Consider the following 26,965-nt stretch of genomic DNA (forward strand, 5'->3'; position numbering starts at 1 on the left):
GACTTTTCAAAGGCTTGTGATACTGTTCCATATAAAAGGTTTGTATGCAAAACGAGAATGTTGGGACTGGGGGAAAACATATGCATTTGGGTTAGCAACTGGCTCACTGATAGGAAACAGAGGGTACTTGTTAATGGTAAATATTCAGACTGGGCCACAGTCACCAGTGGGGTGCCACAGGGATCAGTATTAGGTCCTCTCTTGTTTAATATCTTTATTAATGACCTGGTAGAGGGTTTACAAAGCAGGGTGTCCATATTACAGAGCAGGGGGTCCATATTACAGAGCAGGGTGTCTACATTAAAAAGCAGGGTGTCCATATTTGCAGATGATACTAAACTTTGTAGGGTAATTAATAATGAGGAGGATAGTAGAATATTACAAGAGGATCTAAGGAAACTGGAATCATGGGGGGCGGAGACTTGGCAAATGAAGTTTAATGTTGACAAATGTAAGGTAATGCACTTTGGTCGACGTAATAAAATATATGACTATGTACTTAATAGTAAATTACTGGGTAAGACTGCCAATGAGAATGACTTAGGGATTTTGGTGGACAGCAAGCTTACCTTTAATGACCAGTGCCAGGCAGCTGCTGCCAAGGCAAACAAAATTATGGGATGCATCAAAACAGGTCTAGATTCTCATGACAAGGACATAGTTATACCTTTATACAAATCACTGGTACGGCCACACTTAGAATATTGTGCGCAATTTTGGGCCCCGATACATAAGAAAGACATAAGTGAACTTGAAAAAATGCAAAGACGGGCAACCAAAATGATTAGGGGAATGGGTGGACTGGAGGACAATGAGAGATTAACAAACTTGGGGTTATTCAGCTTAGAGAAAAGACGTCTACGGGGAGCTCTAATAACAATGTACAAATACATGAAGGGACAATACAAAGAACTTTCTAAGGATATTTTTACTCCTAGGCCAGTGACAGTGACAAGAGGACATCCTCTACACCAAGACCAGTGACAAGGGGACATCTACTACGTCTGGAGGAGAGAAGGTCTCACCAGAAACATAGAAGGTGATTCTTCACAGTAAGAACAGCGAGGCGATGGGACTCTGCCCCGGGAAGTGGTGATGGTGGATTCATTAAATAAGTTCAAAGAGGGCCTGATGCCTTTCTAGAAGAGAAAATATAACAGGTTATGGACTCTACATTTTAAGGACACGTTGATCCAGGGATTTTATACTGACTGCCAGATTAGAGTCAGGAAGGATTTTTTTTTTTTTTTTTTTACTTGAAATGGGGCACTTGGCATGAGCCTCATGGGGTTTTTTGCCTTCCCCTGGATCAACACTGTAGGGATTGTAGGGTTATAGGTTGGACTTAATGGACTAATGTCTCCATCCAACCTCATCTACTATGTAACTATGTAACATCATTTCAGTTATCAATCCTATGCAAGATTCTATCTTATACATTTAAGGTTAGACATCTCAGGATATATCTAGATACAGGAGCAGCTAAGAGGTGACACATTTGTATGTATTATATGATGTTGCGTTTGATTTGGACTATTAAGTTTCCTTTTACATTCAGTTCTGGTCTCAGTAGGATTATGTAACATTTAGGAAAGAAGATACAGACTAGAAGTCCCGCACTAGAAACCTCAATGGTGAAGACCACCACAGCCACCATATATTTGCCCTTGGTGCTGAGATAGGCCATAATGAAGGCAATCCACACACTGCAGAAGACCAGCATGCTGAAGGTGATGTACTGAGCCTCATTGAAGGTGTCTGGAAGTTTCCTGGCTAAAAATGCTACAACAAAGCTCAAGACAGCCAGAAATCCCATATAACCTAGAGAAATGTAGAAACCAATGATAGACCCCTCATCACATTGTAGGATTATCTTCCCTATTTCTACCTTGGAATTTTGATATGGGAATGGTGGCGATAAAGACAACCAGATGACACAGATGAAAACCTCAGTGGATGAGAAGATGATTAGAAGAGATGTAGAGAAATGTCTCCCGAGCCATCTCTTCATTGATGTGTTGGGTTTGGTGGCTTTGAAGGCCAAGACTACGGTGATTGTTTTCACCAAGATTGAAGACACAGAAATTGTGAAAATGTTCCCAAAAGCCACTTGTCGGAGAAGACAGGACATTCTGGTTGGACGCCCAATAAATAGGAAAGGACAGAGAAAGGATAAAATGAGTGAGAGAAGAAGTATAAAGCTGAGGTTCTGGTTATTGGCCTTCACAATGGCGGTGTCCTTGTATTTGATGAATATCCCCAATATAACAGCAGTCAGAAGACAGAAGACCACGGCAATAACAACTAGAGATAATCCCAGGGAATCCTCATAAGATAGGAACTCGATTGTTCTTGGGATACAGGTGTCTCTTCTCTCATTCGACCATTGATCCTCAGAACACTTCAGACAAGTTTCCATATCTGTGGAGATGGAGATGTATAAAACACATTAGTGATTCCTTATAGAATAATACTCTGTTATATAGGGAACTTTATATCATGTATTTCCTCATTTCTTTTTTTCTAAAATCTTTCAGGTGTCTTCTAACATCCATCTAGATCTGCTAAGATGCTATAAAAATTCTTATTTCTTAAGTTTAAATATTTTTTAACAAATAAGACACCCAGTACAGTACAAGTGTTTGGCTTTCTTGGTCCAGTCCATAGGAGTTTATAATTTATAAGGAATAAAGGGACAAGAAGTGGGAGAGTAAAATATCCCTTTAATAGTTCCACTATCGGGAAATTCAATGTGTTACAGCAGCATAGATAATACAATGATAATACAAAAGCTCCAGGGTAGAGGCAATACAGTGACAGTAGGTACAGATAGAAAAGGTAAAGGTAAGAAAGTAGCAGAAGGGATATCACAACTTACAAATCTTTCAGTTCTCTGTATGGAATGATCTCCGCTTAGCTCAGTGTCATAATTAACATTCTAACCACAGTGGGGAGGAAAGATTTCCAATAGCGCTCCTTCTCACACTTAGGGCACATTCACATGGAGTAACGTGGCGCACAATGCGCCACCTTTACGGGACGTTTGCGCCGCATTTTTTACGGTGTATGTTTGCAGTTGCGTTACCGCAACATGCATTGTAAAAAACGCAGCGCAAACGTCCCGTAAACGCGGCGCATTGCGCACCGCGTTTACTCCGTGTGAATGCACCCTTAGGGTGAAGCAGTCAGTCTCTGACAGTACTGCCCGGTGCTATCACGGTTTCATGCATGGGATGGGACTTATTCTGCAGCATGTAACTCACCACACACAATATCCTTCTGTCACCCACCACCCTTACTGTGTCCAAAGGGCTCCACAAGACAGAGCTGGCCCATTTAATCAGCTTATCAAGCCTATTCCTATCCCTGGTTGATATGCTACTTCACCAGCAGACCACTCCAAAGAAGATAGATGTTGCCACTGCCGAGTTGAAAAGGCCATAAGAAGTGCCTCCTGGATTCCAAAGGCCCTCAGCCTCCTGAGCAGGTAGAGCCTGCTGGGGCCCTTTCCGTGCATCACATCCAGGTGATCTGCCCAGTCCAGCTTATTATTGAGGAGCACAACCAGGTACTTATGGGTGTTGACTATCTCAATGCCTGTTCCCTGGTTGTCAACTGGTTTTGAAGTGTGTCTCTGCTTACTAAAGTCCACCACCATCTTGGGCTTCCCATCATTAATCCTGAGGTGGTTCTGCTGGCACCAATCCACAACATCCAGGTTCAATTCTCTGTACTTCTTGTCATCTGCATCTATGATGTGGCCTACTATTGCAGAATACTTCTGTACAGTCATGGCCAAAAGTTTTGAGAATGACACAAATCTTCTATTTTCACATGATCTGCTGCCCTCTGGTTTTTCTGTGTGTTTGTCAGATGTTTTTATCACATACAGAAATATAATTGCAATCATATTCTGAGTAACAAAAGCTTATAGTGACAGTTAGAATAAGTTAATGCAGCGTTGCAATATTTGTAGTGTTGACCCTTCTTCTTCAGGACCTCTGCAATTCTCCCTGGCATGCTCTCAATCAACTTCTGGACCAAATCCTGACTGATAGCCGTCCATTCTTGCACAATCAATGCTTGCATTTTGTCAGAATTTGTAGGTTTTTGTTTGTCCACCCGTCTCTTGATGATTGACCACAAGTTCTCAATGGGATTAAGATCTGGGGAGTTTCCAGGCCATGGACCCAAAATCTCTATGTTTTGTTCCCTGAGCCATTTAGTTCTCACCTTTGCTTTATGGCAAGGTGCTCCATCAGGCTGGAAAAGGCATTGTTGATCGCCAAACTGCTCTTGGACGTTTGGAAGAAGTTGATCTTGGAGGACATTCTGGTGCCATTCTTTATTCATGGCTGTGTTTTTAGGCAAGACTGTGAGAGAGCCGATTCCCTTGGCTGAGAAGCAACCCCACACATGAATGGTTTCAGGATGCTTTACAGTTGGCATGAGACAAGACTGGTGGTAGCGCTCACCTCGCGCTCACCTCGCTGTTTTCCAGATGTCCCAAACAATCGAAAAGGGGATTCATCAGAGAAAATGACTTTACCCCAGTCCTCAGAAGTCCACTCCCTGTACCTTTTGCAGAATATCAGTCTGTCCCTGATGTTTTTTCTGGAGAGAAGTGGCTTCTTTGCTGCCCTCCTTGAGACCAGAACATACCATAGAAATAGTGGCCAAGAATAAATGCAATACAATATCTATAAAATATATGAATTTTATTAAATAAACATTTAAAAATGCATTTCAGCAGAGCAGATGGAAATAGCTATATGAACAATACAATACAGACAAGGGAGCGAGAACGTAATAATAATAATAATGTGTATGTACTAAATAATGAATCCTTAGAAATTCCTGACATAAATGTACAAACACAGATATGTATGACTACACACCAAATATCATGGCATATGGGTCTATCAGGTGATGGAGAAACTGTAATTTGTCAGGGGGTATGATGACCAATAAAGGTAACCTCTCACGCAGTATATCACAAGTTTATGTGCAAATCTGAGCCAGAAAATAATTGCACAAAGTATGTGCTGGACAGAAGCACTAGATACAATACATAAATAACCCAATAACAGTTATATCACACTAAATATGCACTTGAAGCAAAAGAGCTCAAATATCATATGTATCTCACAACACTGCCTCATGGCTATGAGTAAGGAGCAGGTTTAAGGGCTCCGAAACGCGTCAGCCGGACGCTTTTTGTTTCTCTCCATGCTGGCCATTGTGAGCATATGTTAATCTGAACATGGATGTATTTTTATTCAGGATACATATGAATTAAAGGCTAAGTTTTATACAAAACTGTGGAGATGTGTGCTGGATGTTCGTTTTGAGAAGCTGTTATCTACCTTGGGCTGAAAGGTTTAAACACCCGTGCAAACATCCCACGCCCTTTGAAGCAAATTTTAACTGGAAAGTGGATCCTTTTCACACAGTAAAAACTCAGGACACGTAAGTGAGCTGATGCATAGACTTTTTTGTTATATTTGACCATAGGAATGCATTGGCCAGCTCTGATTGGCCGAATTCTGTAGACTGGCCAACGCATTCCTATGGGTATGCGGTGATGCAGCAGAGCTGAGCTCGGCACACACTCACCTCTGCTGTGCAGAGACTCAGCAGTGTTGAGCCAGTTCTGCTCAACTAAACCATGTGCCGGTCAGCTCTGCTGTGCGAGCCCTGCTGATTCTGTATACTGATTCTGTATACTGGCCAATTAACGCTGGCCAATGCCAGCGGTGATGCAGAGCTGAGTGTATGCCAAGCTCGCACAGCAGAGCTGACCGGTGTAGTTGAGCAGAACTGGCTCAACACTGCGAGTCTCTGCACAGCAGAGGTGAGTGTGTGCCGAGCTCAGCTCTGCTGCATCACCGCATACCCATAGGAATGCATTGGCCAGCGCTGATTGGCCTATGGTTCTGGGGAGCAAGTTAGCGGTGAAGCCACAGGGCATCCCGTGCCTACTCCTGTGGGGAAGCAAGCATTGCGCCGCTCCACAGTGCCAGGGTTGCTTGCCACATTAACTAAGCTGCAGGGTACAAACCTTAGTAGGCCCGAGAACCAGGAACAGGTCTTGCAATGGCTGTTGGATAATGCTTACAGCACATTGTCTACCAGCCAGTCAGCCTCTGCCTCCTCTCCTCCTCCTTCCCAACAGTCTTGTCCTCCTTCCTCCCAAAATTCCCAATCTTCCCAGAACAATAACCCAAACTGTCCCTTCTCCCCAGAGCTGTTCTCCCTTCCTTTGACTGTACCGCACCCTGCTCCTCCATTTCGCGATTCCACGGACCTAACAGACGAGTATCTGTGTCCAGATGCTCAAACACTGGAGTCTCCTCCATCTCCGGTCGATTTGGTGGCGGATGACCAGCAACCCACCCTCATCGATGACGATGAGACGCAGTTGCTGTCAGGGCAGCCAGTTGACACGCCCATTGTGCAGGAGGAGGAGGTGAGACAGGAGTTGGAAGAGGAGGTGGTGGACGACAAGGACACTGACCCCACCTGGACAGGGCGGATGTCAAGCGGGGAAAGTAGTGTGGATGTTTAGGCAGGTGCAGCACCAAAAAGGGTAGCTAGAGGCAGAGGCAGAGGTCAGCAGCTTAGGCGAAGCCAGGCCACACCCGGAATCTCCCAAGATGTTCCAGTTTGTACCCAGCCCCGAAAAACTCCCACCTCGAGGACACGTTTCTCGAAGGTGTGGAGTTTTTTCAAGGAATGCGCCGAGGACAGATATAGTGTTGTCTGCACAATTTGCCTCTCGAAATTGAGTAGGGGCTCTGAGAAGAGCAAACTGTCCACCACTTCAATGCGCTGTCATTTGGAATCCAAGCACTGGAATCAGTGGCAGTCAGCAATGGCAGGACAAACGTCGCCCGCCGTTCACGCCACTGCCTCTGCCACTGCTCACAGTGCTGGCAATGCACTCCAGAGGACGAGCCAGGACACCACTTCATCTGCCTCCGCCACTTTGTTGACTTCTCCCTCATCCTCCCCTGTTCCTGTCGTATCTCCTTCTCCTGCACCATCAAAGGCACCATCAGGCGCTTCTTTACAACAACCCACCATCTTTCAGACATTGGAGTGGCGGCAGAAATACACTGCTAACCACCCACACGCGCAAGCCTTGAAAGCCAACATCGCTAAACTGCTGGCCCAAGAGATGTTGGCGTTCCAGCTTGTTGAAACTCCCGCCTTCCTGGACCTTATGGCAACTGTGGCACCTCGCTATGCCGTCCCTAGCCGTCACTACTTCTCCCGGTGTGCCTTCCCCGCCTTGCACCAGCACGTGTCACTCAACATCAGGCGGGCCCTTAGTTCCGCGCTTTACACAAATGTCCACTTGACCACCGACGCGTGGTCAAGTGCATGCGGACAGGGATGCTACATTTCACTGAATGTAGTTGAGGCTGGGACTGCCAAACTGGCCCGGCTGGGACTGCCAAACTGGCCCGGTGTACCTCGTCTCCCCGCATAACATTCCTGGCAGGGACACGGGAAGAACACCCTCCTCCTCCTCCTCCATCTCCACCGACTCCTCCTCCGCTGTTAGATTGACCCCAGCTACGAGTTGGAAACGTTGCAGCACTGGCATTGGTAGATGTCAGCAGAGACAGCAATATGGTTTGAGCCACTGCACCTGGGCCCAGGCATGGTCGTTTGTGATAACGGCCGGAACCTGGTAGTAGCTCTGGAGCTTGCCGGACTCCAACATGTTCCATGCCTGGCCCACATCTTCAACCTAGTGGTGCAACGTTTCCTAAAGAGCTACCCAAATGTTTCGGAGCTACTGGTGAAAGTGCGGCGCATGTGCGCCCACTTTCGCAAGTCGACAGTAGCCGCTGCTAGCTTAAAATCACTCCAGCAACGCTTGCATGTGCCACAACACCAGCTTTTGTGCGACGTCCCCACACGCTGGAACTCAACGTTTCAGATGTTGAGTAGAGTGGTTGAGCAGCAGAGACCTTTGATGGAATACCAGCTACAAAACCCTAGGGTGCCACAAAGTCAGCTGCCTCAGTTTCTCATCCATGAGTGGCCATGGATGAGAGACCTTTGTGACATAATAAGGGTGTTTGAGGAGTCCACAAGGAGGGTGAGCTCTGAAGATGCGATGGTGAGCCTTACAATCCCGCTCTTGTGTGTGCTGAGAGAATCCCTGATTGACATCAGAGATAACTCAGATCACACAGAGGAGTCAGGGATAGCATCCGATCCGTCACAGCTGGAGAGTAGGTCCACACATCTGTCCGCTTCATCGCGTTTAATGGAGGAAGAGGAGGAGGAAGAGGAGGAGGAGGAAGAGCTGTCCGATGATGTGAGGGTGATACAGGAGGCTTCCGGGCAACTTCGAATCATCCCATTGTTGCAGCGCGGATGGGTAGAAAGGGAGGATTAGGAGGAAATGGAGATTGAACTTTCAGGTGGGGCCAGAGGTGTCATGCCAACTAACACTGTGGCAGACATGGCTGAGTTCATGTTGGGGTGCTTCACAACTGACAAGCGTATAGTCAAAATCTTGGGGGACAACCAGTACTGGATCTTTGCTATCCTTGATCCCCGGTATAAAAACAACATCTCCTCTTTTATTCCGGTAGAGGGGAGGGCCAATCGCATCAATGCTTGCCACAAGCAATTGGTGCAGAATATGATGGAGATGTTTCCAGCATGTGACGGCGGCAGAGAGGGCAGTTCCTCCAGTAGGCGACCAAGTGCTCACCGGTCCACACAAACAAGGGTCACACTGTCTAAGGTCTGGGACACCTTGATGGCACCCCCTCGCCAAAGTACCGCCACTGAGGGTCCTAGTGTCACCAGGCGTGAGAAGTATAGGCGCATGTTGCGGGAATACCTTTCTGACCACAGCCCTGTCCTCTCCGATCCCTCTACGCCCTACACATATTGGGTGTCGAAGTTAGACCTGTGGCTTGAACTTGCCCTATATGCCTTGGAGGTGCTGTCTTGTCCTGCCGCCAGCGTCCTATCTGAGAGGGTGTTCAGTGCAGCCGGTGGCATCATCACTGACAAGCGCACCCGTCTGTCAGCTGAGAGTGCCGACCGGCTCACTTTGATAAAAATGAACCACCACTGGATAGAGCCTTCATTTTTGTGCCCACCTGTGTAAAGCACCCCAACATGAAACTCCGTGTCTGTGCTCAACCTCTCCAATTCCTCAGCATCCTCATACTCATCCACCATAAGCGTTGCACAATTCTGCTCCTACTAGTCTCCCTCCACCCTGATTTCCCTACACTCTGCTGGTTAGAGGCTCCCTCCACCCTGATTTCCCACAACTCTGCTGGTTAGAGGCTCCCTCCACCATGAATTTCCCAAAACTCTGCTGGTTGGAGGCTACCTCTACCATGAATTTCACAATATTCTGCTGGTTAGAGTCTCCCTCCACCCTGATTTCCCACAACTCTGCTGGTTAGAGGCTACCTCCACCCTGATTTCCCACAACTCTGCTGGTTAGAGGCTCCCTCCACCATGAATTTCCCCAAACTTTGCTGTTAGAGGCTCATTCCACCATGAATTTCCCCAAACTGTGCTGGTTGGACGCTCCCTCCACCATGAATTTCCAAAAACTGTGCTGGTTAAAGGCTCCCTCCACCATGAATTTCCCCAAACTGTGCTGTTAGAGGCTCCTTCCACCATGAACTTACCAAAACTTGGCAGGTTAGAGGCTCCCTCCACCATGAATTTCCCCAAACTGTGCTGGTTAGAGGCTCCCTCCACCATGAATTTCCCAAAACTGGGCTGGTTAGAGGCTCCCTCCACCATGAATTTCCCTACACTGGGCTGGTTAGAGGCTCCCTCCACCATGAATTTCCCAAACTGGGCTGGTTAGAGGCTCCTTCCACCATGAATTTCCCCAAACTGGACTGGTTAGAGGCTCCTTCCTCCATGATTTTCTCAAAACTTGGCTGGTTAGAGGCTCCCTCTACCATGAATTTCCCCAAACTTGGCTGGTTACAGTCTCCTTCCACCATGAATTTCCCCAAACTGGGCTGGTTACAGGCTCCTTCCACCATGAATTTCCCCAAACTGGCCTGGTTACAGGCTCCTTCCACCATGAATTTCCCAAAACTGTGCTGGTTAGAGGCTCCCTTTACCATGAATTTCCCAAAACTGTGCTGGTTAGAGGCTCCCTCCACAATGAATTTCCCAAAACTTGGCTGGTTACAGTCTCCTTCCACCATGAATTTCCCCAAAATGTGCTTGTTAGAGGCTCCCTCCACCATGAATTTCCCAAAACTTGGCTGGTTACAGTCTCCTTCCACCATGAATTTCCCAAAACTTGGCAGGTTAGAGGCTCCCTCCACCATGAATTTCCCAAAACTTGGCTGGTTAGAGGCTCCCTCCACCATGAATTTCCCAAAAACTGTGCTGGTTAGAGGCTCAATCCACCCTGATTTTCAAAAACAATGTTGGTGCCAACCTCAACTCACTACAAGGGCCAAATTCACTACTGGTGACAGGCTCTCCTCACTCCAAGGGCCAAATACACATGTTTCAAGGTGTTTTTCCACTGTCTCAGAGGTGGTATTGAGTGTGTATAGTGTGTAGTTGTTAGGCTGTTATGTTGGGGTAATAGAGGGTCTTGGGTGTGTTAGATGCCCCCAGACATGCTTCCCCTGCTGTCCCAGTGTCATTCCAGAGGTGTTGGCATCATTTCCTGTGGTGTCATAGTGGATTTGGTAAACCTCCAGAGGTTTCCCCCTTAGCGAGTATATGTTCCCCATAGACTATAATGGGGTTCGAAACCCATTCGAACACTCGAACAGTGAGCGGCTGTTCGAATCGGATTTCGAACCTCGAACATTTTAGTGTTCGCTCATCTCTAATAAAAAAAATTTGTGTTGTCCACACAAAAATTTATGTAGTCCATTATGTAGTGTGTGAGACTTTCCCTGTCCTATCCATAGAAATCCTGAAGCTCTACCCATGCAGTTGTGTCAAGACAATCCCCCAGACCATCATCACTCTTTTTGGACCATACCCTCACTGTGCGAGTGACAGCTGGCTCTCTATGTACAAGAGGCTTGTATATGGTTCACAGATGAAAAATCTTATCCAATGGAACTTACAATGTTTCCAGAATAATTGAATGGGTACAAGAGGTCAGAGGAATGAGAAAACTATTTCTGACTTTACAAGGTGAGGCAGGTTTGATACAGCAGTGGAGGGAAACTGTGTTTAAAAGGATATTTCTAACATTACAAGTTGTTCCTATGTATTTTTGCTTGACAGTCTGTAGGTAAATATTACCTGTCTCATTGGAGATTTCACCCTCCGGACAGGGCACACAATAGTAGCAGCATCTCTGTTGACCTTCATGGAGAATTTTCCTATATCCATGTAGACAGCTTGGAGTACAGACAGATTGTGGAGTCTTAAGATAGAAGAAGGTTTATAAAAAAAAACAAAAACTTTGACACTTTAGGAAAATGACAATATACAAGATGATTAAGGGAGTCTATCACTTACACCAGCCAAAGTAAACTACTGCTATAGTAATGTACCTGCTACTGGTATGCAAATGAATCTTAGAGAGCACGTGACGTTATCTCTCTTGCTGTGATATATACATCTAGAATTAGTGTAAGATGTTGGTTTACACATAAATATTTTAGATTCTTCTTTATTTCATGAGAAAGGTCATCCCAGTTTGGAAAGTAAAAATGAGATGCAGATTACATTAGGCCGTATCCAATAGTCATGTGCCACACCTTATGTTGTAACTCTATAACCAATCATGTCATTAGAATAGTCCATCCTGCTTTTGTCTGTATTGTATTTAAACTACCTTTTTGCACCATTAAAATCAGAACTCACTTGATACACTATCAGCTGTGTGTGTGTCTTTGTGATTCTGCAGGCTTCAAGGATGGGTGTAGCCTATCCAGGCCTGTTATTTGATTTGGAACTCTGCAACATACTCTATTACAAGGACCCCTTGAGGTCCCTATCAAATTGGCGCTTCCAACGTGCGGCTTGAGAGATAAGGAGATGGTTTGCTGCTCCCCCGGACGACCAGTGATTACAGAAGTTCCTGGAACCACAGATCCAACAAAGTCAGCGCTGCAGGTAAGAACTTTTTTTTCTTACCAATCTGATCTGTGCTTCTAAGTACTTTTGTTTTCCTGTCCGAGTGTGAGGTAAACACATATGTTTCTTATATAGATATCTCAAACTTTTTGCAAAGAACCTAAGAGCAGTATGTTGTATGGGTGTTGCTAGATAGAAACTTGGGCTGGAATTGTTTAGCTGATTTGTTATGGTTATGCATTCATTGTATTTCTCATTTGGGTTCTGTGGAAAGTAAGTAATCATGTGATAAAAGGGATGACAAAAGGGACATAGTGATCCCTGAGATCCTCTATCTGACCTTGAATAGTCACTTTTGAGTTAGATACAGTTGTATCTTGTGAAAAAAGGACAGGAAAAAGGCAGAGGGAAGGAGGATCCCTGAAATCCTCAAACTGACCTTGAAAGTCACTTTTGAGTTAGATACAGTATATATAGTGTGTTGTATCTTGTGAAAAAAAGGACAAGAAAAAGGCAGAAGGGAAGGAGGATGTCCTCTAAACTGATCTTGAAAGTCACTTTTGAGTTAGATACAGCATATATGTGTTGTATCTTGTGAAAAAAAGGACAAGAAAAAGACAGTGGGAAGGAGGAGAGCACGCAGAACAGAATGGGAGGAGTGCAGAGTCAGCCAGTATGGATAACAGCTCAAGAGATAGTAGAAGAGAGAGAAGTAGAGCCGTGGGGAACAGCTGTAGCAAATTGTTGAAGTCAGGATGTTGTTGTGCTGGACTTCTGAATAGTAGTCATTGGCAAGGAACTGATTCCACCCATAGAGGCTGGGTTCAGGATCACAAATTAAGTAAGATGTTGAATAGTTGGATAACATTAAGTAAGAGTATAGGAAAGAATGGTTACAGAAATAAGGTATTAAGTGTTTGTATATTTTCCTTAGTGTAAGGAAATGTATAGTGAGCACCCACTCACAGTCCAGCTAAAGGGTTAATGTGGTCTGCACATATCATTGTGTTGTTAGCGCTATATGTGAGTGGTGACTAGATAAAGATATAGGGAAAAGGACTGGGAGAACTGATTGGATATAAAAAAACAAAAATGTGTAAAAGATTTGCTATAAGTTACAAAGAGTAATATATGTTCTGATTGAAGGTAGTAACAGAGCACAGAAGGGACAGTCTGTTGAAACGTATTATGGCAGACTACTCACCAAGGTAGTAGACTTTGGGTAAAATCAGGTCCATAATGCTTTAAAAAAAAAACACCATGATTGTTGAAGCATTTATGCAAGGAATCAGACCAAAAATGGCCGAAAACATCACAAGCTGCCTGCTTGTCCCTGATTGAAATCAGGATAATTCACAATGAAGGTCAGGCCCCTCCCCCACCTCCCAGTGTCCTTTGTAGCTCAACAGAGGTATACAGTATACAAGGTTTGGTAGAAGTCAGCAAGAAGGGGGAGGAGGAGAGGAGGGGGGGGGGGGACAGGGCAGGTGGCTAAGTTGTCAGCTATAAGTGATAGATTGTAACACCACTGGTATAATGTATGGAGAATTATGAATATATGGCTTAATAATTTGTAACTGTCTAGCGTAAGCTGTTTTTAGCAATGCCAGTATTTGACTTTGTGTAAGATTATTGTGATGTGTTACAGTGGTAAAAACTTTGGAGTCTTGTAAAGAAAAATGTTAAAAGTCTGGCAGTCGGCAAACCTTAAATATAGTGTAAGAGGTTCTGAACATCTGTGGTAATTAGATGAGTGGGGTTTGCCATGGAAATATTCAAATTGCACAGTAATATTAATATGTAATTTTGGTATCAGTATTGGCTGTTTAAATCATATTTAATGTCTTTAGAATTGGATTAATTGCATAAATTTTAGATAATCATTATTATGTTTATTTTACAGTGATATACACATTGATGAGAAGACAAAGGCATCTACTTACATTTTTTGTTTACTTTTCTTCAATATTCAGCTGTGCAGGAATTATAAATAACTCTGTGATTATTTGTAGGAAAAGAAGAATAAGATTTGGCCATCCTGAGACAATAAGTGATATCACTGTACAAAATATATGAAAACTTGACAAGTTCTTTATGATTTAATGGATGTGTGTTGTCTGGAGCTCCAGTGTGAAGTTTGCATGTATGTATGGAAGTGAATGGGCCCATATGTGTTACATGTGTTTGCTATATGTACATGCTCTGTTTGTCCATGTCTGTATTGTTACATTTTTTTCAGACTCCACAGGGAGCAGATGAAGATATTGAATGCTGATTACTCCACAGAGGGTGGTGACAAGTAGATATGAAAGAGAGGCATACAAGTTCTTTCCATTGTTGAATCCATATATATGTGTGTTCTGATGAATATGAGATGTACTTGATATACCATGTACTATGTACTCAGTGTTTATTGGTTATGGGTTTATACTATAAATCCATGAATGTTAACAATTGGGAATTATTTTGTGAAAAAGTTTTATCTAATACTTGTACAATGTTATTGGTCATTTTTATTCAGATGATCCTTCTGATATGGGATTAGGCATATTTTGTTATGGTGATCGGGGGATAGATTTGATCCCTTATTTAAGGCTTCTGCCTTCTCTACTGATATATTTTGAGCATTTACTTACCTCAATGAATCAGTTGTAATTCTGGAGTGTTTAGAAGTTTTAGAGAACTGAATTTACTTGGGATTGTATAAATAAGTCTGCTGGGACATGTAGTACTACAGGTATAACAAGTTTGGGAAAAGCCAGCGCAGCTGCTTACATGATAAGACACTGTTTACAAGGGGTAATAAATCTGCAGTGGAAACAAAGATAACAATGGCTGGACAGCTCAGACTGCAGTGTGTCTTATTTATGTCTTCTAATGTAAGCTTTGCATTCTGGCTACACTACATGTCCCATCTAACCTGTTAACAATAGTTTCAGGGGAGGAGTAAGGAGAGTCAGATAACTTAAAATTTATTTTTAGAGATGAGCGAACAGTGTTCTATCGAACACATGTTCGATCGGATATCAGGGTGTTCGCCATGTTCGAATCGAATCGAACACCACGTGGTAAAGTGCGCCAAAATTCGATTCCCCTCCCACCTTCCCTGGCGCCTTTTTTGCACCAATAACAGCGCAGGGGAGGTGGGACAGGAACTACGACACCGGAGGCATTGAAAAAAATTGGAAAAAGTCATTGGCTGCCGAAATCAGGTGACCTCCATTTTAGACGAATAGTGGATTTCAAATCCGGGTCATATGAGAATGTGAACTTTGTGACTATGAGACAGGGATAGCTGTACAGGCAGGGATAGCTAGGGATAACCTTTATTTAGGGGGGAATGTTATTAAAAATAACTTTTTGGGGCTCTATCGGGTGTGTAATTGTGATTTTTGTGAGATAAACTTTTTCCCATAGGGATGCATTGGCCAGCGCTGATTGGCCGAATTCCGTACTCTGGCCAATCAGTGCTGGCCAATGCATTCTATTAGCTTGATGAAGCAGAGTGTGCACAAGGGTTCAAGCGCACCCTCGGCTCTGATGTAGCAGAGCCGAGGCTGCACAAGGGTTCAAGCGCACCCTCGGCTCTGATGTAGGAGAGCCGAGGGTGCACTTGAACCCTTGTGCACCCTCAGCTCTGCTACATCAGAGCCGAGGGTGCGCTTGAACCCTTGTGCACACTCTGCTTCATCAAGCTAATAGAATGCATTGGCCAGCGCTGATTGGCCAATGTATTCTATTAGCCTGATGAAGTAGAGCTGAATGTGTGTGCTAAGCACACACATTCAGCTCTACTTCATTGGGCTAATAGAATGCATTGGCCAGCGCTGATTGGCCAGAGTACGGAACTCGACCAATCAGCGCTGGCTCTGCTGGAGGAGGCGGAGTCTAAGATCGCTCCACACCAGTCTCCATTCAGGTCCGACCTTAGACTCCGCCTCCTCCGGCAGAGCCAGCGCTGATTGGCCGAAGGCTGGCCAATGCATTCCTATGCGAATGCAGAGACTTAGCAGTGCTGAGTCAGTTTTGCTCAACTACACATCTGATGCACACTCGGCACTGCTACATCAGATGTAGCAATCTGATGTAGCAGAGCCGAGGGTGCACTAGAACCCCTGTGCAAACTCAGTTCACGCTAATAGAATGCATTGGCCAGCGCTGATTGGCCAATGCATTCTATTAGCCCGATGAAGTAGAGCTGAATGTGTGTGCTAAGCACACACATTCAGCACTGCTTCATCACGCCAATACAATGCATTAGCCAGTGCTGATTGGCCAGAGTACGGAATTCGGCCAATCAGCGCTGGCTCTGCTGGAGGAGGCGGAGTCTAAGGTCGGACCTGAATGGAGACTGGTGTGGAGCGATCTTAGACTCCGCCTCCTCCAGCAGAGCCAGCGCTGATTGGTCGAGTTCCGTACTCTGGCCAATCAGCGCTGGCCAATGCATTCTATTAGCCCGATGAAGTAGAGCTGAATGTGTGTGCTTAGCACACACATTCAGCTCTACTTCATCAGGCTAATAGAATACATTGGCCAATCAGCGCTGGCCAATGCATTCTATTAGCTTGATGAAGCAGAGTGTGCACAAGGGTTCAAGCGCACCCTCGGCTCTGATGTAGCAGAGCCGAGGCTGCACAAGGGTTCAAGTGCACCCTCGGCTCTCCTACATCAGAGCCGAGGGTGCGCTTGAACCCTTGTGCAGCCTCGGCTCTGCTACATCAGAGCCGAGGGTGCGCTTGAACCCTTGTGCACACTCTGCTTCATCAAGCTAATAGAATGCATTGGCCAGCACTGATTGGCCAGAGTACGGAATTCGGCCAATCAGCGCTGGCCAATGCATTCTATTAGCCCGATGAAGTAGAGCTGAATGTGTGTGCTAAGCACACACATTCAGCACTGCTTCATCACGCCAATACAATGCATTAGCCAGTGCTGATTGGCCAGAGTACGGAATTCGGCCAATCAGCGCTGGCTCTGCTGGAGGAGGCGGAGTCTAAGATCGCTCCACACCAGTCTCCATTCAGGTCCGACCTTAGACTCCGCCTCCTCCAGCAGAGCCAGCGCTGATTGGCCGAATTCCGTACTCTGGCCAATCAGCACTGGCTAATGCATTGTATTGGCTTGATGAAGCAGTGCTGAATGTGTGTGCTTAGCACACACATTCAGCTCTACTTCATCGGGCTAATAGAATGCATTGGCCAGCGCTGATTGGCCGAATTCCGTACTCTGGCCAATCAGCACTGGCTAATGCATTGTATTGGCTTGATGAAGCAGTGCTGAATGTGTGTGCTTAGCACACACATTCAGCTCTACTTCATCGGGCTAATAGAATGCATTGGCCAATCAGCGCTGGCCAATGCATTCTATTAGCGTGAACTGAGTTTGCACAGGGGTTCTAGTGCACCCTCGGCTCTGCTACATCAGATTGCTACATCTGATGTAGCAGTGCCGAGTGTGCATCAGATGTGTAGTTGAGCAAAACTGACTCAGCACTGCTAAGTCTGCATTCGCATAGGAATGCATTGGCCAGCCTTCGGCCAATCAGCGCTGGCTCTGCCGGAGGAGGCGGAGTCTAAGGTCGGACCTGAATGGAGACTGGTGTGGAGCTATCTTAGACTCCGCCTCCTCCAGCAGAGCCAGCGCTGATTGGTCGAGTTCCGTACTCTGGCCAATCAGCACTGGCCAATGCATTTCTATGGGGAAAAGTTAGCTTGCGAAAATCGCAAACTGACAGGGATTTCCATGAAATAAAGCGACTTTTATGCCCCCAGACATGCTTCCCCTGCTGTCCCAGTGTCATTCCAGGGTGTTGGCATCATTTCCTGGGGTGTCATAGTGGACTTGGTGACCCTCCAGACACGAATTTGGGTTTCCCCCTTAACGAGTTTATGTTCCCCATAGACTATAATGGGGTTCGAAACCCATTCGAACACTCGAACAGTGAGCGGCTGTTCGAATCGAATTTCGAACCTCGAACATTTTAGTGTTCGCTCATCTCTATTTATTTTACTTTTTCTGATTTGGTTATGTAAATGATGAATCTGTTGTTAACTCTGATGAAAGTTCTTTTATTTTAGATGATTCTCAATTTGGGAATGATGGTGGATTCTGCACCAGATATGTCATGGTCACTGAATATGAGGTAGACCAAGGGTAAAACCAAGCACAAGTAGAACCATTATAGAACTGTATGGGTCTCAGCTCATGAAGCTGAACTAGAAGCCATCACTGAGACAGGGTACAAGGCCTGAGGGTAGGTGTCTGCTATAGTAGGACTATGGTCCAATCTGGAGAGTGAGAGCTTTCTGTAGGGTTAATGTTAAGTCTAAAAGGATTTTCAGGCTATTCAGATAGTGATGGAGACCCTGCTGCTGCTCCCCACATAGGTGGGTATAGTCAAAAGTCAGGACACACACCAAGGCTGATACAAAAGAAAGTAGAGGTAACATGTGGGCAGACGCTGCCGCTAACCCAGCTGCAGAGGCCTAGGGGATATGCCTTACTGATAATTGGTCACTATACTAGACCCAAACCCCTTTTAGCTCTCTTTTCAAGTTTTACAACACTGAGGCACCAAAAATGGTCTAGGACTAAAAGAGGATGTCCAAGTCCTGATCTCCGGTGGTAAGAGAGTATTTTTACTGATTGCACATGTCCCCACTGATGGCATAAGCAGCTAATTTCTAAGTGTACTGTTTAGTAGTAGCCATGTGTGACCTGGTGAGCGGAGGATGGGCAGCTGCAGGATTTAGTATCACTACTGACAGATATATGTGAACCTGCATGGCATGTGTTAAATGCAAAGTAGGCCACAAAGTGAAAAGTTTCTTTCAGCCATGCCCAGAGCCCTTGTACCTGTTCCAGAGATTGCAGGTTAACTATATGCTATAACTATAACTTTAGTAACTACTAAAGGTGAGACGGTATAAGTACGTGCTTGTGTGTATAGTGATTTCTCTTCAGGACGGCCTGGGGCTTATCTGGTGAAGAAAGCCATCACAAACGGGCTGCAGATAGACGGCTACTGAAAGATGTAGTGTGTCACTTGTATTTGTATTTTCTGTAAGGTACCCTCCTGACAGAAGAATTGGTTTTAGCCCATATCAAACTTTCTTTGGGTCAGCCCCTAGGTTAGGGTTGTATTCTTGGCAATTCCTCCAGATGTGGTATGGTGTAATGGCTGACTATGTGATGTCTTGGCAAAAACATTTGACTAATGTATAGTTTTTAGTTTTCTCCTCCCTCTCAGATTTTAAGTTAGTGGACGGGACCTATTTATTTGAGCCAAGAGATTGATGGTGATAAAGACAAATGAGAAAAACCTTGGACCCAAGATTTGATGGTCCATTCCAAGTGCTGCTGATAACCAGTGTTTCTATGAGACTTGACGGAAAGCCTAATTGTATCCATGCTTCACATTGCAAAGAAGTCTCTACACACAGCGATGAAGATTCTTCTGATGTTACTGATACAGATGATTCTGGCGATAAGCCTGCATAGAACATTTGACAATGAGTGGGACAATAAGTTTCTTGAACATCATATGATCTTGAACGAAGATCTGAATGTGTCAGATTGTAGGATATGTACTCATAGCCCCATATTAGCCTCAGCCATGTTATATATCTCTGTTTTCATAACACAATAGGAAATGTTTGAAGTAGTGATACATAGTATAAGCAAGCGAATGTCAGTAAAGTTGCAGTAATAATCTTATGTTTATTTTATTTGAAAAATACAAAGCAGACTGAAAATAACAGGCCAGAACTATGATTGAGATTAGGTTGTGTGGGGGGCTAATAATATCTTATGAAAAATTGTGTATAGAGGTGGGGGCTGAGATGGTTCTATCTGTCCAGAGATAAGCAATTTGGAGACTTGCCAGACTGGTTATGTAAATACTATGCTCTGTGTATTGGGTGATGCTATCTTACAAGGGATGGGGACAGATCGTCTGGAACCAGGGGCATTGTTAGGAAAGGATCAAAGACCAAAGACCCTTTTAAAGATAAAGGGACAAGAGAAGGGTAATTAAGCTAATTGTCTCCAAAAAGGATGTCTATTGTCTTTAGAATACCATGAGATAGACATCTAGGGTGTGCATTTGAGACATGTGCTGATGGCTGCCATTTTGATTGATACCATGCGACCACCATGTGGTCACTGACTCCATTTCAGAGTAGAGCTAGCCCTCAGGGGGGTGTGACCTCTCTCCAGTTTCTTATCCAATAGATATGCATCAGGGCTATTGTTACAAACTTCTCCACCAATAGATGTTAGGCTAATTATACTAGCCAATCCTGTTCTGTCTATGCCATGTGATATATACTTTGTTCTAGCTACCATTAAAACAGAATCCATTTTGATACACTACCACCATGTGTCTCTGTTGATTCTCCAGGTCAAAGATGGCTGTAGCCGATCTTGGCCTGTTAATTAATTTTCCTTTACAGACAGCATATCTCTGGGGTATTATGATTCCCCCGACAGTTGGAATACAGGAACATATGAGGGGAATCAGGAAAGATCCAGCAGTAGACGTTAAGTCACTGAAGTACCTAAATATGAATTCCTGTATTCAAAAAAAATCTCAAAATGGGGGAATTGTTAGGATCACATCCTCCATCTTGTATTTTGTCAGCCATCTTGTAATCTTTTATATATAAACTTTATAAGAATGTCTGTTTAGAGTCTAAGAGACCCCTTTAGGGGATAAGGCGTGTGGAATGTTAATGGATGGGTTACTCCTTATCTGTTTGTGGTAAGGGTCTCATCTTTGAGGGTATGTGTAGAAACAGGTTCTATAACCTGTTGATCGTTAGCCCAAGACCGGAGTGATCTGAGCAGCATGTGATCATTATCTCTCTTGCTGTGATATATACATCTAGAATTAGTGTAAGATGTTGGTTTACACATAAATATTTTAGATTCTTCTTTATTTCATGAGAAAGTTCATCCCAGTTTGGAAAGTAATAATGAGATGCAGATTACATTAGGCTGTATCCAATAGTCATGTGCCACACCTTATGTTGTAACTCTATAACAAATCATGTCATTAGAATAGTCCAACCTGCTTTTGTCTGTATTGTATTTAAACTACCTTTTTGCACCATTAAAATCAGAACTCACTTGATACACTATCAGCTGTGTGTGTGTCTTTGTGATTCTCCAGGCTTCAAGGATGGGTGTAGCCTATCCAGGCCTGTTATTTGATTTGGAACTCTGCAACATACTCTATTATGAAGACCCCTTGATGTCCCTAACACCCCACATAGTGGGTGGCAGCCAAAACCGCTGGACAAAACACCATGGCGATTACACATTGCATTATTTCCTGCAGTTCTTTTTTATAGAAGTCCACAGAGGACTTTCTACTTCAATTACAACCATACTGAAACTGACAGTATTTCCATAGGTGAAATTGACATGCTGCGTTTTGCAAGAGCCCAAGTGTTTTTCAAATCGCAGAAAACCCATTGCAGATTATTTCCTGCAATGTGTAGATGGAATTAGCCTTAGTACCGTCCACTTTGCAGTTAATTTAAATCACTGCGTCTTATAATCATGACATTTATAAAACATGGGACCACGACCTCACGGTCATCCTGCCGGGCTGATCTACATATCAAAGGTATACTTGGAACACAGCTTAAGTTATGTCAAAGTGAATGTGACATGTATGTCTATTGTAAAAGGAATGGTACGCAGAGGATATAAACTCCAAGTTTAACCGTACACTGCACTGACACTTTTACACATTATAACATTTAAAACACTCCAAAATTTACCTTTTTTGGATAAATGTTCCTGGTTGTCTGTTTTTTTTATACAGACGTAGACAGTGGCGTAACTAATGCCATAGCAGCAGAGGCAGCTGCCACAGGGCCCGGGACATTAGGGGTCCAGTGACAGCTGCTACCGCTGCTTTTTTAAAAAAAAAATTTAATACCGATCCTGGTTGGCCCGGGATCGGTAAGTGACACTGCGGGCCCCACAAACACTATCATTATACTCGGTGGTACCGAGTATAATGATCGGACGCTCGGGAGAGGTAAGAAACATAAAAAACACTGTTACTTACCTCTCCACGATCCGGGCAGGCTTTCAGGCCTAGTTGTCTGACGTCTGTGACATCACATGAACCCGGCCTGTGTCCCGGGTCATGTGACGTCCAACGTCAGTGAACAAGGATGGCAATGGAGGCCAACAGCGTAGATGCTGGGGGACAGGTAAGTAACAGTAGTTTTTATTCCCCCGGATCTCCGATTATTATACTCTGGGGTCTGAAAAGACCCCAGAGTATAATAATTGTTTATGGGTGTCCACAGTAGGGCATAACACTGTGTTCAGGGGCCACTATGGGGTACAATACTGTGTGCGGGGGCCACTATGGGGGATAATACTGTGTGCAGGGGCCAATATGGGGGATAATACTGTGTGCAGGGGCCAATATGGGGGATAATACTGTGTGGAGAGGCCACTGAGAGACATAATAGAGCACACAGGAATGCGGAGGAGGGAGTCGGACGAGGTCTTTGGTGTTGAACGGGGGGGGGGGGCATGGCAAAAGTTTGCCACGGGGCCCCGCCATTCCCAGTTACGCCACTGCACGTAGAGATTATATTGTAAAGGCATTGGTTTGATATAAAAATTAACCCATTTTGATGGCTTGTAAGTGCTACTGGGGTGTTATTTGGAAGATATATTTGTGGCTGTGAGCCAAGTTGAAATATGGTGAGTAAGAAGTGACTTTCCAAAACAAAAAGCCATCAAAAAGTATCCCTTTAGCAGATGTGAGATCAGAATGGCTTTGGCATTGAATGATGAAAGGGCTTTTTTTTTTTTACGTGAGGACTAGAGATGAGCAAATGTGAAATATTCGAGATTTGATATTCGTTTCAAGTAGAGCCTCAATATTCGATTACTCGAATATTGGAACCCCATTATAGTCTATGGGAAAAAATGCTCGTTTCAGGGGAAACCACAATTCGACTAAAGGAGAGTCACCAAGTCCACGAGTAGCAGGAGGAGAGTGTTTAGGAGGAGCGCTGTGCAGTTAAAGTGTACAGACCCCATTATAGTTTATGGGGTACATGCGATTTAACTGCACAGCGCTTGCAGTTGCGTTGATAAAAAGTAAGCTTCCTCGTAACCGCAAGCTGCCAGCTCTCCCGACTAGCAAGGACGAGCCTGCTGCAGAACCAGCGTTGATTTGCCGAATGCTATACACTGTATACTACCTACACTGTATAGCGTTAGGGCCATCAGCACTGCTTCTGAATCAAATATTTACTGCGAATAGCTAGTAGCATTCGATCAAGTACGAATATTTTGAAAACCGTAGTATTCAATCGAATACCTCTTTCAATCTAACTTTGGTTTAACCGATGCCAACCCTTCGGTAACAACAATGTAGTATACACTGTGTTCCAAATTATTATGCAAATAATATTTTCTCATATTTTCAAAAATGACATATATGAATTGCAGTCATCGTAATTTTCCAGTCATCAACTATTAGAGTACAATTGAAAGGTTTTTGAACAAACTGCCTAAGATAACCGTATATTTTAATAAAAAACAAAAAACACAAAATGCACTCAAAATGCACAGCAGAGTTTTCAACCTTTTTATTTTTATAAAGAACAAAAAAAATGGTCATTTGTGAAATTCTAAGCATTAGCAGGTTATTACAAACTGAAATCAAACAGTTTTCAAGTCCAGCCTTTCTTCTAGGTGATGTCACATTTGCACATCGGACCCCTTGTTCGAAAGGAGCTTCTGAACTCTCTTGTCCATTGAATTTCTCAGGTTTTGGATGGTTTCTGTTTCAATTGTTTGGCATGAGGACTGAATCCTCTCCCAGAGCTGTTGCTTAGATATGAACTGCCTCCCGCCATCATAGACACTCCTTTTGATGATGCTCCAGAGGTTCTCAATGGGGTTGAGGTCAGGGAAGCATGGGGGCCACACCATAAGTTTATCCCCTTTTATGCCCATAGCAGCCAGAGATGCAGATGTGTTATTTGCAGCCTGAGACATTGGTGCATTATCCTGCATGAACATGATCTTGTTGCGGATTGCGCGGTTCTTCTTCTTGAACCATGGCAGGAAGGGCTGATTGAGAAACTCCACATACATTATGGAGTTCATCTTTACCCCTTCAGAGATCCTAAAGGGGCCGACAATCTCTCTCCCCATGATTCCAGCCCAAAACATTACTCCACTTCCTCCTTATTGGCGCCGTAGCCGTATTTGCATGGGGTGTCCATCAACCAGCATCCTACACTCCATCCCTCTGGACCATCGAGCCTTGCACGGCACTCATCGGTGAACAAAACAGTTTTGAAGTCAGTCTTCATGTATTGTTTGGCCCATTGGAGCCGTTTCTGCTCGTGTGCAGTGGATAGAGGAGGTGGACAGGATGGCTTACGCACAGCTGCAAACCTCTGAAGGACCCTGCATCTTGTTGTTCGGGGGACGTTGGAGGCACCAGCAGCTTCAAAAACGTGTCTGCTGCTATGACAAGGCATTTTTGCAGTTGCTTTTTTTATCCTGACATAATTGTCTGTTGGAAAGAGTCCTCAATTTTCCATTATCAGCACGCACACGTGTGTGCTGTGAATCAGCTACATACTTCTTGATTGTGCGATGATTGCGATGAAGTGTCTTGGCAATGTTGATTGTAGTCATTCCTTGACCTAAATACTCCACGGCTTCTCAGCAGCCGACACGTCCTTTTTCTTTTCCATTTTGGCAGAAAATGTAGGCTGCTTAATAATGTGGGACAGCCTTCTTAAGTAGTCTTGCCTTTAATTGGACACACCTGCCAAACTAATTAGCACAGGCGCCTGCAATTGTTTTCAGTGATATAAAGAGCCCTGACACACATCAACATCAATCAGTTTAACTGACAAACAAAAAAATTCTAACCTTATCATTCCTAAACACTTTTGCATAATAATGTGGAACACAGTATAGTAATAGCTGAAGGATCTGGTCATAGGATATGTTTGGCTGAGTGCTGACAGATATGGCAGCTATGGGAACATGAGTGGCAGTATGACATGGAATAATATGACTGACAAGGCCACAGAAGATAATGTTCAGCTATTTAATGGCATCAGGTGAAGCTGTGTCAAAATAGTCATGGATCCATTGCTTGTTTCATTTTGACAAAAGTATCACAATAGTGGTGGACAATTTAGTACCTTTATTTGTTTTAATATCATCGGCAGCACTGAACACCCTGGAGGCCATTACCCTGGAGGCTGGACAAGATAAAGTTTCCATGGAAAACTGGGCCAGCTACTTCCAATGCGCTAACCTATTGTACCAGAATTCCATGGGGTCACAGTTATCAGCTTGTATATCGATGCATTCTATGTACAACTGTATCTGCTGGTGCAGCCGATGGGTGTCAGTTGCCTTTTAAGGGTCTCATTGATGCTGTAGCTTGAAAAATTTGTGGTTCATCCAAGATGCTGTACTGGCTGCTGCTGCTTTTCCTCCTGACAATTTTTCTTCCCTTAGGGATGCAAGGAAGAATTACCTTATTTTGGCTTCATAGCAAGGGTCTAAGAGCATGACGATCCAATACTCATCCCACTGCTTATAATAAACTTGTCACTGTGTATACAGTGGTGTATACAACTTTTGATCCTCGCAAGTGTATGCACAGACCCAGGGGCCTGTCATGGTTGGTTTACTTGGTCTGAAAATAATAGGTGGACCCTCTCACCATCCAAAGAAGAGTCTTCCTCCAACTCCTTATCTTCCAGTGGCAGCGTTCCAGGTTCCAGTCCTAGGGAAGTTAACAAAAAAAACCAAAACGATTATACTCACAACTTTTCTGCTACCTCTTCGGGGCCTCCTCACGGTGTCTAGCACTTTGTTTCTTCCACCTGATGGAGTCTGGCGCTCTTCTCTGCCATCATGCTCTTTAAATTCCAAGTCCCCATATACAAGCACCCTTGACTTCGCCAAAATTGCATTTGCTATACAACTTTGGAAGCAGTTTATCTTTTATGGGAACAAAGGATCAGGTATGATTGAATCCAACATGTCCAATCTCTCTTTTCCCTGACAATGTCTTCAGAGGTTGCACCCAGGACATCCTCATATACATTACATAGATAATATCCTGCCTTCTATCTGCTAATGTGTATAAGGATCTTAAATAAGGCTAAATTCTGAGCCCAGGATGGGAGGAGAATAGAAGGTTTTTTTCATAAATAATGGAAGAAATAAATAAAATACAATAAAATGATTATAGAATTTTACCTGAGTATATCTCGGATGCCATCGAATATCACCGTCATTTACTATAAACTGTTCATGGCCGTCCACATTATGAAAATTCCCAACTTGTCTTACTTCTTTCTCTGTGTTGGAAATAAAATAATTCACCACATCAAATCTTCCGGGCACATTTCTTTGATCAGTAAAGTGAACCCTCTCACCGCCTGGAGTCGTGACATTAACCTTCTGTAAGTATCGGTTGACCTGTGGAATAATGTGATGTGTGTTATGGACATCAGAGATTCCAGGGTTGTTCCATCATCTCCTCCCTATTAGATGGTTTGGGGCAGTCACTATGTAGATGTCTCAGGGCTTAGTCACTAGTGATCAGGTGATCTCTGCTCCGGGCAGGCTTGTTAGGGAGAAGTTCCTGATGGGTTAGTCCCTCTATAAATATCCCTGGTCCCTGCAGGAAAGCATTGGGATATAGAGATAGGCTCTACACATGTCTTCCACTGTATCATCTAATACCTTGTAGCTTACCTAGTTAGTCTCTTCTTATTCAGTTTGCTCTTGTAGTTTATCCTACTCCAGTCTGATCTGTTGTATTTCCTCTTTATTTCCTTTCAGTTTATAATTCTCATCTAACAATCTTCAT

General features: G+C 44.1%; 1 protein-coding gene across 1 annotated transcript; it reads right to left on the bottom strand.

Moving 5' to 3' along the window:
* Window positions 1-1,507: 1,507 nt before the first annotated feature.
* Window positions 1,508-26,965, bottom strand: LOC142196969 (vomeronasal type-2 receptor 26-like). The gene is made up of 4 exons (XM_075266940.1): window positions 26,957-26,965; window positions 26,350-26,571; window positions 11,287-11,410; window positions 1,508-2,421 (listed from the first exon to the last, which is right to left on the bottom strand). Exons 1-4 carry the CDS (start codon window positions 26,963-26,965, stop codon window positions 1,508-1,510), a joined length of 1,269 nt encoding a protein of 422 aa, XP_075123041.1.

The sequence above is a fragment of the Leptodactylus fuscus genome, chromosome 3, assembly GCF_031893055.1.
Source record: "Leptodactylus fuscus isolate aLepFus1 chromosome 3, aLepFus1.hap2, whole genome shotgun sequence".
Classification (NCBI taxonomy): domain Eukaryota; kingdom Metazoa; phylum Chordata; class Amphibia; order Anura; family Leptodactylidae; genus Leptodactylus; species Leptodactylus fuscus.

Bases quoted from the DNA above. Each gene is read 5' to 3' on its own strand.
- LOC142196969 (XM_075266940.1), bottom strand. The intron at 11,411-26,349 runs GTAAAATTCTAT...TTCTATCTTAAG, and splicing joins GGCATCCGAGATATACTCAG to ACTCCACAATCTGTCTGTAC. The intron at 2,422-11,286 runs GTAATATTTACC...CCATCTCCACAG, and splicing joins TGAAATCTCCAATGAGACAG to ATATGGAAACTTGTCTGAAG.